The 23,453-nt window shown below is 40.7% G+C and overlaps 1 protein-coding gene across 5 annotated transcripts in view; it reads left to right on the forward strand.

Annotated features, from left to right (window-relative positions):
• Positions 1–9,182, forward strand: part of tfap2c (transcription factor AP-2 gamma (activating enhancer binding protein 2 gamma)) — an 18,080-nt gene extending 8,898 nt beyond the window's left edge. For all 5 annotated transcript variants that reach the window (XM_054751941.2, XM_054751942.2, XM_054751939.2 and 2 more), the window contains 3 exons: positions 862–980; positions 2,660–2,801; positions 4,647–9,182. In XM_054751941.2, the coding sequence (XP_054607916.2) occupies positions 862–980; positions 2,660–2,801; positions 4,647–4,941 (556 nt within the window). In that variant the 3' untranslated portion in view covers positions 4,942–9,182. The remainder of the gene's footprint in view (positions 1–861; positions 981–2,659; positions 2,802–4,646) is intronic.
• Positions 9,183–23,453: the final 14,271 nt, after the last annotated feature.

A 23,453-nucleotide genomic window follows, 5' to 3' on the forward strand; every position in this document is an offset into this window, starting at 1 on the left:
GCATTTAAAGCTACAATGGCAAATTTGGAAAACAAATTAGCTTAAAACTTTTTTTTTCATGCCTCTTAACAACCTTTTAACATTGTAGAGTAATAAATATATTGTGGAGATTAAAACAAAATAATAATGAAGTGGTTCTCTCCCATTTGTCTAAAAACCTCCACCGGAAACACATTTTGGACCAAAGTATTGGACCATCCCGTTGTCGGTCTCACCAAACCACCGCACTTCCCTGGGTCCTCCATTCATTACACACGCATTTAGCAATAGAACACCACTGGTGTCAGAGGTTCTCTGCTCAATAACATCAGAGAAGGAGAAACACAATTTGAAGTCACGGACAACACAAGACATTTGGACCTAGAAAACAGCAACTGGTGTTTAGCGCTATCTAGCTTCCTCTTGAAATGCAGTTTTCAGGGCTGCCAACTTTTGAACTTTTCAATACGAGATAGCGAGGGTGTGCGCATGGACCGTTTTGCCTCCGTGAGCGTACCATCAGAGGGGGGTGGGTGGGGATTGATTCTTCTTTGTGAGATATTGGAGGTGTGGCGTGAGAGCATGCGACCTGGGTTAAATGCGTGTCTCACGCTCGATGTGTGAGAGTTGACAGCCCTGGGTTTTCTGGTTCCGGCAGAAGCGTCTCAGGAAAGATGCCCAAGGCGAGGGGAGAGTGTTCTGAGAACGTTTTTACGTTCAAAACCTAGCTTGATCTGTAGATTTGCTAAAGCACCTTTAAGATTATAGGTTTAGTGGAACCCGCTAACATAACTTATTTCAACATATTGTTTTTTGAGTTTGACTTTTTCAGATTTTCTTGAACTCAGTCTGTTTTTAAATATTTTTCTTGTCGTTCCACAGGGCCAAGTCAAAAAATGGAGGCCGTTCTTTGAGAGAAAAGCTAGATAAAATTGGTCTTAACCTGCCTGCGGGAAGGAGGAAGGCAGCCAACGTCACTCTACTTACCTCACTAGTAGAAGGTATGATGTTTCACTCAGTAGCACTCTCTTAAGTGTAACTGCCTTCTGCAGTGGCTGGAATGTGTGAGAATGTGGAACTGTCATTGTCATCAGCATAATGTGTGTTTTATGTGCGGTGCAGTCGTAAAATAGTTTCTAAATGACAGTCGTCAACGTTACTTTTTTCAGAAGCTCCTGCACTTGGCAGCAGCTGTGCATATGATACCTTTTATTGTGACTGTTATGTTTTGGTAAGAAAATAGCCAGATGACTTTCTGACACATCTGTCTTCTATTATATTATAAGCAAATAATAATATATAATGTAACATAATATTTATGCGTAAAAATGTTTTTAAGAGCTGTTTATGAAATGATCAACCACTGAAACATGACCGTTTTAGCTTCACTTTAAAGCCATACAGTGTAACTTTTTCATATTTTGAAATCATTTTCTTGAGGCAGTGTGCACTAAAATGACCCTTTACGGGGTAATGAAAAGCCACTCAGCCCCTATAGCCCCCTGTCGCACTTGCAACTTCCGACTGGTGGGCTGCTGTGTTGGGACTTTCAGCACGTTTCCTGCGTGTTTTAAATCATGAACACAGCTGATTTCTTTGATTTAGTGATGAATCACTCATAGACACTAAGGACGGCTGGGAGACGATTCAGCTGTTGGGTTAAGGTGTTTAAAAGGCGAACGAACAGCGAGGAGATTGGTTTTGCTTTTGATAATACTAACGGCATTAGTTGTCTAGTTGTCCTTTGAAATAACCTCTGTCCTGCAGACCCAGTTTTAGTCATCCATATTTACGTTTTGCTTTGAGCCGTAGGTAAAAAGACGATGTGACTTATTCTAATTTTTATCAACATCACAGTATCACCTTCATCCCACCTCCCCTCCTCTGGCTTTGGTAGATTTTCCCCTCTCATGCACCGTCCCCATCTTTTTTCTTTTTCGTTTTTTTAAATAAATGGGCTAATGATTCTGTGGAGAAGAATAACCAGAGGCCTATTTTATTTGCAGACCTTTAAAGCTGAATTAAGCCTTGTTTTGCATTCATCTTGCCAGGAGCACCAGCTGGCCTTAAAGCTTCTGAATAGCAGCATCCTGTTGTGATGTTCATGTCTATCAATAAGTGGAGCTGCAGGTCCCCTCAGGCGCTCTGGGTTAGCATTTATCCACATAAATTTGTGATGACCGTGCAATTTATACCAACATTGTACTGGAAATAAACTCATCTAACTATATTTTCCCCTCTGGCTACAAAGATTTATGATTATTCTTTTAGTTTTGCAGCTTCAGATATAGTGACTTGTTGCTTGTGGCCTAAAATGGAAATTCTAAGATAATGATCTTGATCTCTGATTGCTATTTGGTCACTCTAAAAATACTGATCTGTAGAATTAGTGTGAAAGATTGTAGCAGAAGAAACACCAGTAAAGAATAAACAATTTCTAATCTCAGAGAAAAGATGCTGCTGCTGTTACCTTGGTAACTTCAAATTCCGTGCAGGAAACACTACTTTCTGCTCGTATTTTAATGTTAGCAATATTAAGAGGATGTTCTCATAACTAATGCATTCTACTTGGGCATTTAACACATTTTCTTTTTTTTTTCTTACTGTAGATTTTTGGAGACCAAGGATGTCTTGGATTCTGTGGTTTTCTCAAACATCTGCTTTATTCCATTTGTCCCAGGTGAAGCTGTTCATTTAGCAAGAGACTTTGGTTATGTGTGTGAGACAGAGTTCCCTGCAAAGGCAATAGCTGAATACCTGGGCAGGCCGCATGTGGAGCGCAACGAGGTTAACACTCGCAAGAACATGCTCCTGGCTGCAAAGTAAGTTTCTTTCTGCCTTATTGGCATGGTTTCCACACTTACAGTTCTAGGGAGGGGCAAGTTATTGCTTCTATTTTTTTTTTCAAAATGCTCAATGCAGCATCTACACTGTAGGAAATAAAATGTTGGATTTACCTAAATTATGTCAGCTGGTTCCATTAAACCAGGGAAAACCAGTCCTGGTCCTGGAGAGGTGATGTCCAGCAAGTTTTAGTCATTTCATTGCTCTAACTCACCTGATTCAATGGATGAAGTAGCTGTTAAGCAGCTTATAAAGCTCTACAAAAGAGTGTTAATCACCCACTGACTAAAGCCTGGTGTGTAAGCAGTGAAACCACTAAAACATGCTGGACAGCAGACCCCCCAGGACCAGGAATGGTTATCCTTGCGCTAAACCTAGTATGTAGCCTGGCAAGCTCCTTTATATGTAAATATGTACGACACATGAATGGAGCTTTACTCGTGGAGCGGAATCTGCAGCTATCTTTTAAACTGTCTGCACAAGACAGAAAGAAAGAAAGAAAGAAAATGATCTTTTATAAATCACCTCTCAAAATAAAAATCACAAGGAGCTTCACAAGAACAAAAATGCCTAAACTGTTTTAAAAAATTAGGAAAAAATAAAAAAGCTAAGCTTAGCAATGTTCCTGATATGGAAGAAGGACGAGCGAACAAGATAATTGACATAAGAATCCAGGGTGAGTTGGGTCAAAGGTCACACCAAGATTCCTGACAGACGGTTCGGTGAGAGAAGCAAGCTGACCAAGAACCAGCTTGTCTGGGGCACAGACTGGACCAATCAGAACAATGAACAATGTGAAATTTTCATAGAGAAAAAAAAATCAGTCAATGTGAAAAGTCAACCATTAGCATTGGCAACTCACCAGCGAAGAGGACAAAGCAAATACATTCTTTGTTGAAATAATCTGCTAATGTCTCCAAGAAAAGACCAAATCCAAATAATCCAAAGTTGATGCCAAAGCAAAAGCTTTGTTGTAGTATTTCTCTGTTGCAGCTCTGGCGCTAAGTCCACCCAACGTCTCTAAAACAAACATAGATTGCTGTGATTGGCCTAAAGTGTTCAAACCAATGGTAGTCCTGCTGAGGCTAAAGTAGAGCGTGGATGGACCAACCTGCAGAGCAAAAGCTTTTGCTACTGCTATGGTTTGTCTAGCTTAAAGAGGTCCTTCACTGAGAAACCATTATTTTACTTTTTGAAACTGATCACTCTTAGTATACAGGCTGAATGTGAACATTATGTCCTACACCTATCTCCTGCATTAGCTTCTGATGGAAAATCCTGTAGATGGTGAAACTCTAGGATTTGAAAAAAACATGACAGATCTACGTCAAGCTGTCACTTGGTCTCACCCCTATTGGCTCGTCATGGGGAAGGCTGTTGTTGGATCAGTGTCCAGAAAACATCAGAGAACATCTCGACTAGTAGAAGCTAACCGTTAGCATTAGCAACTCCACCACACAGCAGAACTCCTCCAGGCTTGTGTTATTTGTGAATATAAAACATCAATGATTTTTGTTGTCATTGGACAGTCCAAGGCAAGATGTCCAAATTTCAGGAAATACTCCAAATTCTGTCTTCTGAAGCTCCTTTCTCCTCTGGCCTATTTCTCTGTGCTGAAACAGATGCATCTGAGCTTTTTTCTCTCAAGCACAACATAAAAGGCAACTAAGTTTAGTCAAACCAGTTGACATAAGTTGGTTAAATAAATTCAATATTTCCTTTCTTACATTGTAGCTGACCTGGCTACCTTTGGTGCTGTGCACTGAATTTGCTCTCTGCTACAGTAAACCGCATTTATTCTCCTTTTGTTTTTCTACTTCCAGGCAAATCTGTAAGGAGTTCACTGATCTGCTCACACAGGACCGATCGCCTTTGGGAAACTCCAGGCCTGCACCCATTTTGGAGCAAGGAATCCAGGGCTGCCTGACTCATTTCAGCCTCATCACACACGGCTTTGGCTCTCCGGCCATCTGCGCTGCCATGACCTCGCTCCAGAACTACCTGAATGAGGCCCTCAAACAAGTGGACAAGATGTACCTGAGCTCTGGCAGCGACAGCCAGGGATCCTCAGAGAGTGGGAGCAAGTCTACCGACAAAATGGAAAAGCACAGGAAATGAGAACTCAAAAGACAGAAACCTCATAAATTTTAGAATCCCTTAAACCCCTTTGCCCTCTCTGCCCCTTTTTTTTTGGACTTTTTAAAATAGATATTTGTTATTGTCTTTTGGAGAGATTAATTTGTATGTGGGTGTGTATGTGTGCTCGCACTGTAAACTTATATTTCTAAGAGCTTGTGGACTTGTCTGCAGATCAGTAAGCGTTGGCAGTCCGTGGGCGACTGCTCCTTAAAAGCTTAACACACATGCACAAGCGTACTACTATGCAGTTTTATAAATTGCCTATGAACTGATGCTGCAACCAGAACACTTCTGCTTTTTTTGGAAAGATGAGGAAAAAACAAAGTGCATTCTCTGATTTTTTTCCCTCCATTATTCCTAGAGGACATCATTTCAAGATGACTTGCCATGGCTGTGAATTCCTCTCAGCATTCCCCCTCCTCCTCTGTCTGGATGCAAATCCACTGATTTCCTGTGTCTCAATGGACCTGCAAAAGGAAACAAAAATCTGTGTGTATGAAAAAAAAGACAATCCACTGTGTTTTTGTTTTTTTGTGCTTTTGTACAGCCGCTTCAAAATGACTCCAGTGTTATTGTGCTTTGTTTATGGGAAATGATTTGAGTCTCATGTTGGACGGCGACTTTTTGCTCAGCGGCCCCTCAGAAACCAGGGACTTTCAAGTTGCTGCAATAGAAGCCCCTTCAGTGTTCACACGGGTTACATGTTACTCCACATGGCAGTGAGTACACCACCTTCTTTATGGTCAACACACCCACCGATTTTAGTATTTAAAACCTCCAAGCGAACGTCGACCTTCCAACGTGCTTTAATCCTGATACAAAGTATACGTGTGTTGTGTGAATGTGTGTACTTGTACATATTGCTACTTTTTTTTTAAAGTGTCTTTAATTAGACATTAAATCCAAAACATCCAAACAGAACTTTATTCATTGTGTTGTCCCGGAATGTAAATATAGATTATTTTATTTATGTGGTAATTTAACAGGCTTGTGTAAATAATAGTGACATTCTGGTGTATGGTTTTACTTCTTATCAGGACGTGTGTTTAAACTTTTATAAAAGGGTTAGTTTTTTATCAAGTAGAAGCTAGGAAGTGGGCATGATTTCCCTTTCTTTTTGGAAAATCGAAAAGAAACAATTTGTTTTAACGTTCTAGGAAAACTGAATAAAATGAGAGCCTCAAGCCTGATCCAGTGTGCGCGCGTGTGTGTGTGTGTGTGTGTGTGTGTGTGTGTGTGTGTGTGTGTGTGATGTTGCCTAGGCTATACAAACACACAGTTTTATCTGTAGCTTCCTTTTTTCAAGCCTGTTTCACAGAAAATGGTTAAGTCATGTGTTGAAAGAATCCCGTAATAATAAACAGCAAAGAAAATCCCCTACTAAACTAATGGTAACAGTAGTCATCATTATTTGCTCTCACTTAGCTTCACAAATAGGCTGTGTGGCTCGGTGAAGACCTCAAAAGGACATCATGTGAGCAACAGAGATGTGCTGCAAAGAAATGGCAAATGGCTTGTTTGAGTCTGAACTTAGGAACAGTTTGCACGCATGCCACAGAGATTTCTTCGGAGACTTTTCCATTTAGAAAAATTTGCTTTGCTTTCTTTTTTGGGAGTAGACATGCTTCCATTTCAGCCTGGGATTAAATGTCTCAAATATGCAATTTACCTTCATAAAATCAAATTACAATGGCAAAGTTTTTTTGCAGATTCTCTGAAAATGGAGATGATGTAATGTTGCATAAGCTGTGATTTAAAGCCTTTCAAGCTCTTGTTTTTTTTATCAGTAAGCCAGGTAGTAAACTTTGGTTTCTATTAGCATGACTTACTGAAGAAGCTTGAGGTGTTCTGACGACATTTCAGCCACAAATGTTGCTTTTACAAAAATAAAAAGGTTGCAAATGCTCGATGTTGAGTGTATTAAAAGCCCTCAAGTATTACTCAGCTTTCACCAAACTACATTGTCTATTACTGAAATGTTTTTATGAATTTCACACGATGAGGAACGCACTTTCCTCCTGCTGTTGTGGTTTCTATGCAATTTCTTGACGCCTTTGGAGGCTCTTTAATGTCTACAGGACAAATAAGTGAAGGGAAACTAGAAGCGAGTTGAATGTGGTGCAAGGTTGCTTAATCATCACTCGCCCAGCCAGTCCTTGTTGATTCATGTGGCTTGTATGTTTCTGTGCTTCAGTGTTTGTGACTTTAGTGCTTTCGAGCCAGACGCCACCGCATCACGTTTATCCAGTGATTTATATCTTATTTGTTCTATTTATACACATTTGTAGGCCAGTAGGCTAAACCAGCATTTCCCTAAAACTTTGCTACAGGGTAACGAGGCAGCAGCAGCAGTTGCAGCAGATGCCTCGCAGTAAAACAAGTATGAGCCTCTCCCCTCCAGAACCTGTCTAACCAGAACTGTCAACCTGAACCCAGTGGCTCACAGCGGTTGACTTTAACTGCCTTCAGTTATTCTTGTTATGTTGTATGCATGGGTCTGAAAGAGCAGATAATTAGTGGGGGGTGTGAGCGATGGTGGGAGAGCAGAGGAGGAATAAGTGAAGGTTGTTAGAGTGCCTTTGATGACCGGCCGAGCACGGTTGAAGCAACGCTTCCCTGTGAAAGAGGATTTGACTGAAGGTTGTTCATTCAGTTCCTTTTTTTTTCTTTAAATGCATGTTGTCACTCGGTCCCATCACCGTTTTTGTTTTGGCCGACCCAAGTCTTTTGTAAGCAGAAGCGATCTTCTTTTGAGTGACTCGGCAAAGCCAGGGCTGGTTCAAAGAAGATCTCAGGAGGATAATCCACCAAAATCAGCCCGTAGTGTACCTGCCTACTTCTCATGTGTTTCCCTAAACTTTAGCAACATGGTGGCAGGTCAAAAAAACCCTCCCTCCTAACAGTGGGGCAGAGTGAGTAATTCACTTATGACACACCTAATGTAGCTGGGAAAAGGAGACAAGCGTGGACTCGTCATTCTCATTCTGTACCTCTCACATCCTCCTCTTTCATTTAAAGAGTAGATCCCAGAAACGGGTTTAATTAGATATTATGTTTGACATGCTAATGTAATCTTTACATCTCATTAGGACGCCCAGGGCGACTTGTCAACTTCTGATTCACTGAACTGTGGTCGTGGTTCAAGCTAGCTCTGACTGCACGACCTTTTAATGTAGGTCATGGCAAGTCACATGACAAAGATCCATTGAAAAAACGGGGACAAATGATTTCAGAAAATAGTGATTTCCTTTTTTATAGATGAGTTTTATCAAAAATATACAAACGTTGAACTTTTTTGTGGTTAAATTGATGTAAAGTTGTCCAAAATGTTCCCAGACACTTAACTCGTAACTTTCACCCTCTTTCATTCATCCAACCACTTCCCTTCAACCAATGTCTTTGAAATCTGTTGTACATTAAGGCTCATTTGCAGTCAGACTAATCGCTTGCTTGCAGTTCCCAACCACCAAAACCACTTTATGAGTTAAACCATGGTCCTAACATCCCGTACCATAAACGACAAGTCAGACAGATGACGGCGATAGATTCTCACGAGTAAATCACAAGTCAAATGTAGGCTGCTCCATGTTCTGCAAAGACAGATCATTATAAAATGGGGGAAAATGGTTTTTATTTGAACATACCTATAACATACCAAGCGATGAAGAGGTATGAAATAAACAGGGTAAATAAAAAGATCACAGCAATTGTACTGGCTCAAACCAATAAAACAAATTAATATTTAACACATTTTGTAACCAAAGTGCAGCCAATAAGTCCTTTTGTTGTGTTGTCATAGATGTTTTTAACACATTTGAGGCTTTAATCTGAATATAATTAAGGTAAACAAATAAACATCCCTCAGCAGTTTCATTGTTTTCCTTTTTACAAGAAAATAAGCAGCTTTTAAAAAGGTAATTATTTTGCAACCTTTTGCTTCATTTTGGTGCATTTTGGGTCTCTACTCCTTTTAAAAATGCTTCAAACTTGAAAACGCATGTCCATCCGTTTTCTGTCAGGGTTTAGTTGTAGGAATGAAGTGTTTTATTGTGTGAATTGTGTGACTAGAACAAGGTGTTTCAAAAACTCTCCCTTTTGTGACATCACAAAAGGGAGAGTTTGCAAATTGTGTCTCATTTTCTTCACTCTGCAGTCGTGGGGTTGATCAGAAATGGTAAAAAAACAAATAAATAAAAAAATAAAAAACTGAGTTCAGAGAGCAGGTGGATCATTTGTGCCATTGTGTGGGAACAGTCACCTAATCTTAAATGTGGACAAAACACAGAAGATGATTGTAAATTTCCTTAAAAAAAAATAAACGATAATCTGCATCATGGGAGATGATGTAGAGGTGGTTGATGAATACCTCAATGTCCACATGGACAACAGGCTAGACTGGTGGTACAACAGTGAAGCCATCTAAATGTACTTCTTGAGGAAGCTCAGGTCCTTCAAATGTTTGAAACCTGATAAAAAAAACTGGTTCTGTTCTGGAGACCACCGTAAAACCTCTGGAGATGATGGTGCAAAGGATTCTTCATAAAATCAAAAACCTTATGGACAACTCTGAGTGTCCTCTTCACAACACCATCATGAAACAACAGAACATCTTCAGATGGAAGCTTCTTCCAGCCTACTAAATCACAGACTACTACAGAAGATCCTTCCTGTCCACAGCCATCAGCATCTTTAACCACTCTTTGAAAAACTAATATGAGATCATTATTGTTACAATTAATTACTGTTTTGATTACTGATTGAACAATGAGTAACAAAAGCACTTGATGTCTCTCTGGGATTCAGAAAACATTTTTGAATTTGAATAGAACTGATTTAAAGCCCGAAAAGTCAGGAAAATTAAAAACAATAAAAAAATTAAACCGTTGAAATCACTTTTTCTGAGAGGGATTTAATGCAAAGAACTTCATAAACATGTTTAGTTCAACTAGAACTATTATACCTTAATCAAAAAATCTTAATATGTCCCCTTTAAAAGTGTATAGAAACCTTATTGTACCACTTTATTCTTTTCTGCATTCGTACTGTGTTTTTGTCCATAATCTTTAGTTTTTTGTTCTTTTCTTACACAGTTTTGTAAAAGTTATTTGTTTACTTTACATGTTTCAGCTAGTAGCTGTAGCCATCCTCCTAGAGTGATGGTGGCGTCACTTCCTTTTATCCGCCTTATAAAAGTAAGTGACGCCGCTGATAAAAGGAAGTGCCACCATCATCACCGGCAATCTCTGAGGATGGCTAGAGCTACTAGCTGAAACATTTAAGGTAAACAAATAGACTTTACTAAACTGTGTAAGAAAAGAAAGAAAAAATAATGGATTATGTACCACTTTATTTCTATGGTGAATTCAAAAACAGCATGTGAGCTGTACAAACCCTCATTATGAAGTGTTAACAACTTCTGAAATCAGAACTTACTTGGTGCTTTCTGAAAAGTGACAGAAAAGGTTGCAAGCAGTAAAATGTCCAAACTTGTTGCACAGTTCATATAAACGAGAAAACCAAACCAATAAATGAGATTTTCTACTGAAGAGCACCAAAGTAGCTTTAATGAGGCTTTTCCACACCAACATGTGGTGGTAACACGGTTGAAAACAAAGAAAAATTCAGTTGATGACGTGACTCATTGCCCACATATCTATGTCTCTCTTCCCTTAGCAACTCCTCGTCTCGAGGAACTTTAATGTCCACTTCCAGTGCATTTGACTGGCACCTAGCACACACACACGACTTACAGTAAGTATCGTCACTGGGTATTTCCATGGTGTGGGATCAACACCAGTCAGAGAATTGTGTAAATTTGATCGTGTGTGGGGGACGTAATCCATCTCCCAAACAATGTGTTCATTGTGAAAAGACAGTTGTGGTATGCAAATAGCAATTTCACACTCTGTGTCCGATTCTATGGTTCTTCCCAGCTTCTATTATTGAGCCCTAGGCCTATTTTGAAGACTATTCTTCGAAAAATGGTAAATATGGTATTTAATGGTAAAAATAGTTTAGATAGCTTTGGAGTGCTGGGTTTGCTGATTAATTTGATGCTAATTATTACTATTTCTTCTGTAGTGTGAGGGTTGTTTTGGGCCTGTTAAGGAACTAACATCACAGGGTCCCCCACCTGGGGAACCCTAGGTCTTAAGGGGTTAAGATGGACTCATCAATGGAAAAAGGTTTTATCCCGAATGGGAATGTAATACCATTGCTCCATAACAAACCACTTTGGTCAAAAGTTGCTGCCTGCTCAAAACAATGCTTATATGTCTGGAGGCAGTTTTAAATAACTGCTGAGAGGGCTGTGATGTCAGCAGCAGATCTTCAGTAAAACTGAAAGTTACACAGTCATGTTCTAATCACCGGGAGTAATTACTGATGTTTGGTCATTAAAAACTATCATTTTCTGATTGTTGGTGGTTGATGTAAAGGGAAACAGGGAGAATAATAAAAATCTGTGGTGGGGGATGAACTGAGCGTGTGTGTATGTGTGTGTGTGTGTGTGTATTTGAGTGGGAGGGGGTGGGGAGTTGCAGCCTAATCCCTGAGGAAAATGTGGAAGAAATTAATCGAAATTACAAGGATGAAGCTAGTCTGGAGTCTGGGTCTGGAAGGGATACAGAGAGAACAGAAGGAAGGAGGGGGGGGGGGGGGTATTGGCCATTACTCCCGTTCTTCTGTGCATTTTCGTTGCTCTTTTCTCTTCCCCCCCCTCCATCCTGTGGGAATGAAGTGGCCTGTCTTCCTTCCTTTCTGGCTTGCCACCCAGACGCCACTCTTTCACTTCCTCACGCACAGGCCTCTTACCAATTACTTAGCATCGCAGCCACTGCTGGTATGGACGGGACTGTAGAGACGCCTCCATCCCTGATCTCCTCCTCCCCGATGCTCCCTTCTCACAGACAACAGATGTCTTAGTTTCTGAGGGAACATGTGCCTCTTTAAATGGCCTCAGCTACAAATTAAAAACCCCGAATAAAGACTGCGTTTGCTCGAGATTTGTTACATCCTTTCAGCCGTCTGAAAAGAGGATTAGCCACAAATAGAGTCCAAAACTATGATTTCTCCCTTATTTATCCTGACGCAAAAACAGAAATTACACAGGATAGCTGCTGCTGCTCGTCTTATCTAATGAAAAGCATGTGGTGCCCCCCCCCCCCATCCAAACCAGTGCAATAGCGAGTCTTGCTCACCTAGGTTTGAGTATAGTAATTAGAACAAGCTGTTTGGGCAACAAACAGGGCTGTAAACACAAAATATACCATACTTCCCTCACAGGCTGTTTACTGGTTTACCATAGACAGAATCATGAGTATAGGGGTGGGATGAAACAGAGCACATATGTGGTCACTCTGAAGTTTCTTCTTGAGAGCTTTCCGAGGATCAAAAGGAAAGAAAACAATCAAGTCTTGAAGAGAAACATTTGCTGCCCATCATTGTTGCTGTTAATGGGATTATGGTTTAGCGGGGATTATCGATCGGTCTTTGTATTACTCTTGCAGAGTTTTTAGCCATCTATGGCCTACATATGTCCGATTCCCATATGCAGTGATTTAAGTCTGCACACAGAGAGGATAAAGTCAATACAGTTCAACCCAACTGTTGAACGAGAAACCGTCTATCACCATTTTCCCCGATGAGAGAGACGGCTTGTCTACCAGAGCCACGATGTAGATGGGGTGTGTGTGTGGGATGTGTGTGTGTGTGTGTGGACACAGTTTGCCATGATTACATCTTTGACTGTGATTTCAACAGTCTATTTTAATTATTAAAAAAAAAAACATTTAACCCTTTGCCGACCTTACCAAGACAAAAACAATGAAAAGTCATAAACCCAGCCTTTTCACCAGAAGTGCATGTTGTGTAACATAGATGTGTTTTACCACTGAGCTCTCTTCCCACCAGGAGCGTTTCAGATGCAAATTGGCAGTGAAACTTTTCCATGCACCAGGTTCAATTAGATCACAAAATTGTAGGAGAATTGCTAGATGTGATTTTGGTAGTTTACACACATCCAAAAATGTCTGTGGGTTATTTTCTGTTATGTTTAACTCGGCTACGGAAGTTTCACAGGTAATGATGTACTTTCTTTTTATTTTTTACACTTCTTTTGTGTTAAACTTCCTGTCTGGCTCGATCTAAACCACATGTGTCAGACACAAGGCCCACGGAGTATTTTTTTTGTGACCCGTGAGATAAATATCAAAAATATATTAAAACTGACCTGCTAGCCAATTTTACCGCAAAGACTGCAACTCTCATGATGCTTTGCAGCAGTAGCGCGGAGCCGAAGCGCCCCCTCCTTTGTGTTTTTTCCAGTGTCTGCTGCCGGTGTCTGCAGCTCGCTCTTTCGGACAAACTAAACACTCCTCTCACTCAGCGCCAAGTTTACTCAGCTATTTGCCGACGTTGAAGCCCAGAAATGGAGATTTTAACCGCTCAGTAATGTGTTCACGACTGAAAGAGAAAGTTTTCCAACTAACTTCCAGACAGAGCTGATATAACTCCAGCGAGCAGCAACACGCTGAAATCAACATGACTCTGTGGCTGCTGTAGTTTTTATTTTTCCTCCCCGACACACAATAACGTGGTCAAGTTGCTCAGACATGTTCATCAGCACAAACCTATGTGAGCACCTGTTGTCATTATTATGATGAAGATGAACAACAAGACAACAAAAGGACAACAAGAGTCTCCTCTGCTCAGAGCTCCTTAACCCCATGATGCAGGTGTCTGGCTGGAACAGGTGAGCATCACAGTAAACCAGTGGAGCAAACTGAGCTTTAAATATTTGGTTTTATGCTCTTTTTCTGCTCCAAAACATGAAAGTTAACAGGTGAGATGTTGCACTTTCATTTAAGATAAAATGATATTTTTATTTTGTTGTTTGCCTGTGAGAAAATATTTAACCTACAGTAAAACAGGAAGTGGAAAGGCTGCAGATAGATGAATAGAATAGAAAATCCCTTTATTGTTCCTCAGTGGGGAAAGCTAGATGTCACAGCAGCGATGACACTTATTACAGGAGAAAAGAGAATAAAAAAGAAAAATGAATAAATAACAAGAAAACATAAATCCTGAATAGATTTTAAAAATGCTGATTATACCACAAGTAATGAATACCACTGATGCATTTTACTTAAAACCGACTTGCTCGTGTGTAACTGGTTATCCCACATTCAGTGTTAATGCAAAAATAAGTTTGTTTCCAAATTAAAAGGTTCAAAATTGCATATATGTTTATAAGGAAAATGTGCAAATTTGCCATCACTTTTTCAAAATATATTAAGTTTGGCCCACAACTTCGTCCCAGATTTTCATTTCGGCCCAGTGTGAATTTGAGTTCGACACCCCTGATCTAAACTGTGGAGTTTGACATGTTCCAGAAGTGTAAAAAATGGACTTGACACATAAGCAACACACACACCTCTGGAGTGCTGCTGCGTCTTCTTCATGTCATGGGGTGATGGTGGCACAGGAGTCAAGTGCTCGCCCCATAATCAGAAGGTTGCAGGTTCAAGCCCTGCTCTGTTTGTTGCTGTTGTTGTGTCCTTGGGCATACATAACCCCCCTTGCCTGCTGGTGGTGGTTGGAGGGACCGGTGGCGCCAATGCTCGGCAGCCTTGCCTCTGTCAGTGCATCCCAAGGCAGCTGTAGCTACATCTTAGCTCATCCCCACCAGTGTGTAAATGTGTGTGTGAATGGGTGAATGACTGATTGTGTTGTAATGTGCCTTGGGGGGTTCCATGATTCTAGAATGTGCTATACCAAATACAGGCCATTTACCATTTTACCACTTCTTGTTTAGCTATATCAATTGATGACATCCTTGTTTATTCTGAGAAAGCATAGCGCTACTTGAAATGAAACAACCTCAAAGTGATCATTTGCTGTTCATTCTGGTTTGAGTTGCTTGGTAGAGTGGATAATTGTATATTCACACAATAAATAAAAGTATAAAAGAACATGTTGGTAATTTTCACACTGTCAGAGGCCTCAGTAGCTTGTAGAACATGCATGTGCAGCCACAACAGTTTGGCATCTCCTGATGCTGGTCGGGTCTGGTTTTGCTTAGCTGTGGATCCCATTTCTCATAGAGGAGTTGTTGATGGTCAACCAATCAGGTGGTTATGGTCCCTCTTTAGCATATACAAGTTCCAATCAGGTGCCAGTCACACACGGGGAAGAACTTGAAGCTCAAAATATGAGTGAATGTCAACAGGATAGTATTGCAGGGATATTTGACTGTTATACATTCTGCTGTGCTGCTCATTCCACGGATAAATTATTAATCAGGCTTACCAACTGAATAAAATAAAAACACAGATTGATTTTCTGAAGAGAGGAAATGGTTGACTGAAACACCTGTAAACTTTTCTAAATGACTTTTGAGAACATGATCGTATTCTGACACCAGGTAGAGCTCACCTGTCCCCAGAGCTCTTCAGTCCTGATGAAAGGTAGTGTCCATGTGTGTCTGATGACAAACTGAAGCCAGAAATGTTCTTTTGTGTTTCTTTGTCATTTTAAATTGAATATTTAGAAATTAAATCAACAATCTTTGACTTCCTGTCTTAATATCACCATTGCTGTGACATTTACCTACATTAACAAACGTACTAACTATCCTTATATTTTACTGTATGTTTTCCATTCCATTCAAATTGATGTTAAGCATTGTTAAACTGTAAAAATGATCATTACCAGTGTAGATGAGCAATAGGATCCCTCAGTGTGTTTACTTAGGATAGGATAGTGAGATGGACTTAGATGTGCATGTAAACGGACTGAATGAGAGAGGGTTCCAATTCAGATATGCTTCAGTATTCCCAAAGCTGAAATAGTTTATTTTTCCTATCAAATTTTTACATTTAGGCCTCCACCTGTTATGAAAGTTCTGTCTAGAAAAAAAAACCCATTGGCTTGCTCACTGTCTACTTGCCCCGTACCAGGGAAAACAGCTGTGGCTGGAAACATCCTCGATGTCAGCCATGGAAGTAAATGTGGGGAGTGAAACCAATGTAAAACAAAAACAGTTCATCAGACGATGCTGCAGAAAGTGAGGCAGGAAATTTGGATTCTAAATCTAAATAGATTTATGGAAAGACAAGAAGACATTGTTTGGGTCAGTCAGAGCCTTCTTGGACTGTTTATAAAAGACACTCATTTGACATCTTTGGTTTGTTGAAGGCATAACGGCTATTGTTTGATGCTGATGCACTAACATTCATGACTTGTAAACCTTAACATCAATTTTAGCCCCAGCAGACAAAACTCCATGGGCGATTTATCTCAAACAGACACAACGTCTGTGGGAAGTCGTCATGTTGTGAAGATTAAAAACCCATGAACTCATAATGCTTCAATGTTCAGCCCAGGTCCTCACAAACAACAACACCAATCAGTCATTGCTGTCTTTTTGCATACATGATGAGAAAACATTTTAAAGCTTGATGGTAGTTGTTACCACCAGGAAGCCAGGCTCATGGTATATGTGCATGTTGTTCTCACGTCAGAGCAGGAATGCCCATGAGCAAAAAGCAACCTGTGTGGTTCAGCTAAAGGTAAAACTCATCACTCTGACCAACAACCAGCTGTACTTCATAGCTTAGGATTTGGCCTCAGGCACTTCAACTTTCTACTAATAAAGAGAATGCAGCAAGAAAAGGGACATGAAAAAAATGGAATATTGTAAGGAGAGAAAGACAAAGAAAAAGGAGACAAGGACTAAAAATGACAGGTTTTCACAGAAAATACAATTCAGAAAAATGCCTCACACAAAGTGGAATCATTTTGCATCCTTTTGTGCTGCTATGCAGGTCTCTACTGCCTCTATAAAAACTCCAAATGTGAAATAACATTGGTCTGAGAAACTATGTGCCTCAAACAAGCTGTTTCAAAAAGTTCTAGTTTGTGATGTCACAAATGGGGACATTTGCATAGATCCGCCTCTCAGCTCTCCAGACTGGTGGAGCAGTGACTCTGCTCTAAAAAAACCCTCCCAGATATCAGAGCTTCTCAGCTTATAGCAGCCTGAGCAGAGGATGGGTGGGTGTGATCAGTACAAACTTGCTATGAGTGAGAAAGCCACGAAACGGCTCATTCTGGAAGGTACTGAAAATGTAAAAACTGAAACAGCTGAACTTACTTTACGCAAGAGGGATTTAGAGGAAAGAGTGTCATAAACATTGACCAAATAACTATTTGCAAAAGTATATCACCTTTAAAGATGTGGCTCATTTGCAGCCTAGTAGGAATGAATGTCGGAAATTTCATTGGGGGGTGGGAGGGGGGGGATGGGGGGGTCTCACATGTACCTGTTTCATTACGTACAAGTAGCATCAGACAACACATTTCCTAATAATAATAATAATATGTCAGTCTTATTATATGATATATCAACATCTTGCCTCGGATTGGATAACAGCAATACGACTGTACCACTGCCTCTGTTTGTCCTGCAACGTTGATGTTTTATCTTCACAAATAACACAAGCCTGATGGAGTTTTGCTGTGTGGTGGAGTTGCTAATGCTAATGCTGGAAACAGATACAACAACCCAAGTTGGAGACAAAAAAAAAAAAAGCATTTGCAGTAAGGTGAGTTGCAGCAGGAGGAAACAGCCAAATGAGACGATACATATCTACCAAAGCAGGAGAAAATAGTAAACATGTGAAGCCAAAGCTGCTCTGAATGGATTTCTTTGACAACAAATGCTTCCAGTATGGAGTGAATCATTGTAAAACCACATTCATTTCCTGCCTGTGTTTATCCAGAGAGGGATGAGATACAAAGCTGTCCAGACATGTTTGCAGCTTGCAGAATAGGAGAGAGAGAGAGAGAGAGAGAGAGAGAGAGAGAGAGAGAGAGAGAGAGAGAGAGAGAGAGAGGTGCTCATCTCTGACAGAGAAAGGCCATATCTAAGGAACAGCTCACTTACTGACTCACACTTAAACACCAACTAAAGCAAACAAAAGAATGATAAAGTTACACAATTTCTTTAGGAATTAGCCAGTTTTACAAAGATGAAATTAGAGAAAGAGTGTTTGTCTTATAGAAACTTGTTCACAAGTGATTTAATAAAAAAAAATCAGTTTTACTCATTCTTCCCTCCACACTAATTCAGTCAGCTCAAGTTTGGCATATGGCAGCCACAGACTCGCATGCCTTTATTGTGTTGGAGGAAGGGAGGAGGAAAGCTGGAGTGTTTACAGTACCTATTCGTAGCATCTGGCCTTGATGCTGTTGTTGCATAAAGAGGAAGGTTGGTGATGAAAGGTGTCAGTGTCCCTTGTCAGATTGGTGTATTTTTCTTTAAACAACAGGGGGAAAAAAGATAAACAGAGAAAAGGAGGAACGTGGAACGCTGAAACTGTTGTCTGCAGTGAATTTACTTCTCCATGAGATGCGAAGAGATTTGATGTTAGCTTTTGGACACCTCAAATCATAACACTTGTCATAAAGCCGATTTTATCATTTGATAAATGGAATTCTTTTTAAAACACAGAGACAGCTGTTACAAGCCAGAGTGATTACATACAGCTGCTTCTTGCACACTAGACCGAGTGATAAAAGTGAGTGAAGGCATGAATGGTGTGTGTTTGTGTGACCGCATGCACCTGCCTGTTCAGGATGGCAATATTAAAAAAGAGAGAAAGAGAGAAAACAAAAGTGCGACTGCCATGGACAACAGCTCTCCTGATGCAACCACACACGCACACACACACATACACACACCTACACACACACACACACACACACACACACACACACACACACACACACACACACACACACGCACGCACGCACGCACGCACGCACGCACACACACACACACACACACATACACACACACACACACACACACACACACACACGCACACACACACACACACACATACACACACCTACACACACACACACACACACACACACACACACACACACACACGCACGCACGCACGCACGCACGCACGCACACACACACACACACACACCTACACACACACACACACACACACACACACACACACGCACGCACGCACGCACACACACACACACACACACACACACACACACACACACACACACACACACAAGCTCAAGAGATACTGGAATCCCATATGTCAGTGATATGAGGGTGATAAAACTCATATCTCAGCATGTTTACACTCAGAACTGCTGTTGTGTACTATATGCCTGTGTTGTGAGAAATAAACAAATCTCTCTATAGCGAAACAATCATTCTCTTACTGAAATCATCTTTTTTAGGCTGTTCTCTCTTTTAGGATTTATAGTGCATATCAACTTTGGCTTTTTGTTTGTTTTAAATTGACTTAAAATCGACTGAAGGTGTTCTTCCATGTTTCAATTTAATCTGGAAATTTTACGATTTACACTTTGGAAGTATGATGTCAGAACACCTGTTTTATGGTGTCAATTTGAATGTGTTTATGCAGGTACAACCTGTTTCATAACAAATGTCTATGCTGGCATGAAAAGGACTTTTCCCCACAAGTTGTACATTATTTATAACATTCCTGGTCCAAATGTTTTATTTTTATTTTGCAGAGCCAGAAAAGGGGGAATTGCAGCTCGAGGCAGAAATTGTTAAATTAACTATTTCAAAACTTTTCACTCAAAAAGAAATTATTTGTTTTTGATGCCTAAAATAAAAATAAAGGTTTTTGGTTGCTAAAGTAAAAAAGTGAGTCCAATTGAAATACGATTTAAACCAAGGAGGAAGAAATCGGGAGTGTTGACATGACAGGTTAAAAACAACAGACAAACTGGTGAAGTAACACCGAGCAGTTTCCTGCTCCTCCAGCCTTCTGGTTGAAAGTGGAATTACAACAGTTGTGGACAACCCTGCTGCAGCCTGCTGTGGCTAGCAGGCTAACAACGAGCTATAGCCTGATTCATGCTTCTCCGTCAGCTTCGCAAGGGACAGACACGTACGTATTGACGGAAGCGTTCCGCTCTCATACTTCTCCGTCTCCTGGGGAGTGTTGCAAAGCAATTCCCCAGCAGGACAACAGAGGGCGTAGCGCTGTTCTGTGGTATCCTGTCATGTATCGGTCCAAGATAGTGTGTTTTGTGTTTTTTTTGTATTTAAGACTTTTTAACACAAACAAATTTGTCTCTCATTCTCCTCCACCTCTTCATACACTCACCCACCTCTAAGCCCACGTTCCCTGTCATTTCCATCCACAAATAAAACACTTGCTGCATATCTTCACTCCTCCAATCACAGGGAAGTTAAACGTTCATATTTTAGAGTTTTTTCGCGATGTATTCTTCAAGCTGCTCTGTGTCTGCCGCTAGTTATCCTCGGCTCTCTTTATGTTTTTGAGGGCGTAATGGCGGCGGTGTAGATGACAGCGGCGTTCTGACCAATCACAAGCTTGCCTTGTCCGTCTCAACTGACAGATGTTTAGAGAAGAGAGCTTGACTCCGTCCGTCCTTGCGGAGCTCTCCAGCAAGCTCGCAAGTATGTTGCGTGTCTCCGCACTGACGCAGACGGAGAAGCATGAATCAGGCTTAACACTAACATGAGCCTACTGATACTAAATAAACCATGAAGTTAAAAGTTCCACACTGTTCAACCAAAAACATTATTACTTAAAATTCCAGTAACATCAAAGCCAGGACACCATCAGTCTGTGATTTTGTTGCCTCCTGTAGTTCCTTCAAACTAGTGCAGGCTGCACCAATGTTCACTCTGGTTTTAGCTCTTTGCTTCGCCTCCAAATACATTATTCTCTTACTTTTAGTTCCAGACCATCGACATATATACTGGACAATTTGTTTCCAAAGGCTCCAGTTATACATTTTTGTGCTAAAATGGGTGGTGGCTACCACCGCCATTTTGACAGTGTCACAGGTTCCGTCAAACCCAGACAATTCCAAAAAATGGAAAAGAGGTGGAGCTGAGGGTGGGGCTGTAAGGCTGGGATCAAATGACAACACCTGTCGAACTGAAGCGATGTAGCTACAAGCTAACCCAAAGCTAACGCAGAGGTGGGAGCTAAGCTAACGGAGGTAGCTACCTAGCTACAACCGGAGTTAACTGTGCACAACACCGGAGCTTTTGAGTCAGACATACGCCGGGCTGACGGCTGGGTAAACCCGGGTGGAACACAGAGGTCTCCCGAGAAACCCACAAGCCGGCAGCCGCGTAGTGGACAGGCGCCGCAATCAGAGATGCGCCGAGCTGCAGCTGGGGAGAACGGGGTGGAAAACATCGGTTTCCATCCAAGGAGCTCCATAAGCTGGCAGCCCGCGCAGCAGACAGGCGCCGCTGCAATCAGAAATGTGCCAAGCTGCAGCTGAGGGGAGGGGACCATACCGATAGTCGGAACCCAGCTCCACCAACATGTCATATTTCAACCGATCTTCAAAAATGCAGCGTTAAGTTAAATGCACTGGCTTTTACCCTATTACATTTAAATTTCATGGTTAAACAGTACATGTTAAAATCATAGCTCAGCTAGTGCAAGAGCAGCAGTGATCTAAAATACATAAATATAACTTTACTTACGTAAAAAAATGAAGTGGAGACTCCTTGGACGTTCTATTAGTGCAATTAATATCACAGCAAGTCATTTTGTCCAACAATTGCACAAACAATATCCAAAACAGAATGCACAAACGCTACAACTAATGGTCTAAGTTGAGAGACTAAAAACTGCGGAACAGTTTTCAGGCGAGGCCGAGGCTCAGACTGAGGCCTTTCCCCGGAGCTAGCTCTGTGGTCACGTGGGTCTGATGCTCATTAATTATACAGAATTTTAGGCATTTAATACACTTAAACAGAAGAGTGACCAAAAAATTAATACCCCTCAGAGTTGTCATGAGTGTAAACTAGATCTATTAAACCTAAAACATGTTTTGGTACCAGGCTGTAAACATGTTTATTTCTGCTGTGAAATTGGTATTTTTAACATGGGAGTCAATGAAGATCTGCTCGCTTCTGACACCAGCCCCCAGTGGATGAGGGTGGAACTGCAATTTTTGTCACTTCCATATTGGCTTCATTTTCAGACCCAAATTATGGGGGCTTGTTCCAGACTCCGATTGATGATTGGTGAACTGAAAATGCTAACCACTATCAATACAGCTAACAGCCATAAAGCTGGTAAAGAGCCCACCCTTGGGCACCTACCCGCTCCACAAAGTGTGGTTTTAGGTCAGCAGAGGGCTGCAGAGTGGTGTCAAAAATGAAACTGGTCACGTTTCTAACTCAACAATCCCTGAGGCCAGTGTTAGTTATTGGCCAGACTATACATGACAATTGTAGAAATTCAATTTAACTATATTTTACCATAAATAAAAATAAACTATGTTTTTTTTATTTTGTTAAATAATTATGTCATAAATCATTTTAGAAAATCAAAATTCTCTTCTCTACACAGTGAAGTGCTGTCTTTGAAGGGATACATTGGAACTTTTTCCTATTTTAAAATACTTTTCTTGAGTCAGTATGTGCTAAAAAGACCCTAACAGGGTTAATGAAAGGCCACCCATGCACCCCCTTTGGCCTGAATAGTCCCCTCGCAACTTCAGTCCGGTGGGCCGCTCTGTTGTGAGTTGACATCTTCTGCAATCAGGAGAGGTTCATTTTTGGTAAGCTATCGATTATTATTCTCCTGGTCTCCTGGAGTTATGTCGAAATGTACATGCAGTAATAAAAATGGCAGTACATCATTTAATTTTTCTGTAGATTATTGAAATATACTGGGTAAGCCTAAAGTAGCTAGCTCTGCTAAGCTGCTATGTGAACATCTATGAGCACAAAAACTGGCTTAAAATTAGTATTGTATTCTACTCTATAGCAAATCTGTTCATATCTGTTTTGCGGTTTTTTCATCTTTTTGTGCTTGAATGCATTTAAATGGAAGCATGAATATGTGACTACAGTGTGTGTGAGTGAGTGTGTGTGTGTGTGTGTGTGTGTGTGTGTGTGTGTGTGTGTGTGTGAATTTACAACAGCAGAAACGTGTGTGTGTTTAGTTCTTTCTCCGAACAGTCAAACCGAAGTCTCCAGTAAAGAAACAACATGCAGCTTAAACATATCAGTCTTGTTCTGACATGTTTCTTCATTTTCCGCTCCACACCACCTGCTGCAGTCTGAACCCAACAGTAGCAGTTCTAACACCACCTCAGGGTCAATTTAAAGCATATTTTAACATTACGATCCATTTCTTTTACAAGTCATGCTCCGATAACATTGTATTTTTAATGAGGTTATGAAAGGTATGCCCAAACAGGAAATAACTCCTGAAACCACTCTAAGCAACAGAAAGTGAGATACAAAAGGCCTGCTGTCGATGTTGTCAGCAGAGGTTTGATTGTAAACAATAGAGGTGTCAGTTTGCGCATTTCTTTCTGCATTTGCATGTCATCTCTCTTGCATACATGAGGGATTTTTCAGTGCAGCACATCTGTGAGGCTAACTAATGATTCCACATTGACTGTAGGTGTAA

This window comes from Nothobranchius furzeri, chromosome 3 (genome assembly GCF_043380555.1).
Source record: "Nothobranchius furzeri strain GRZ-AD chromosome 3, NfurGRZ-RIMD1, whole genome shotgun sequence".
Classification (NCBI taxonomy): Eukaryota; Metazoa; Chordata; class Actinopteri; order Cyprinodontiformes; family Nothobranchiidae; genus Nothobranchius; species Nothobranchius furzeri.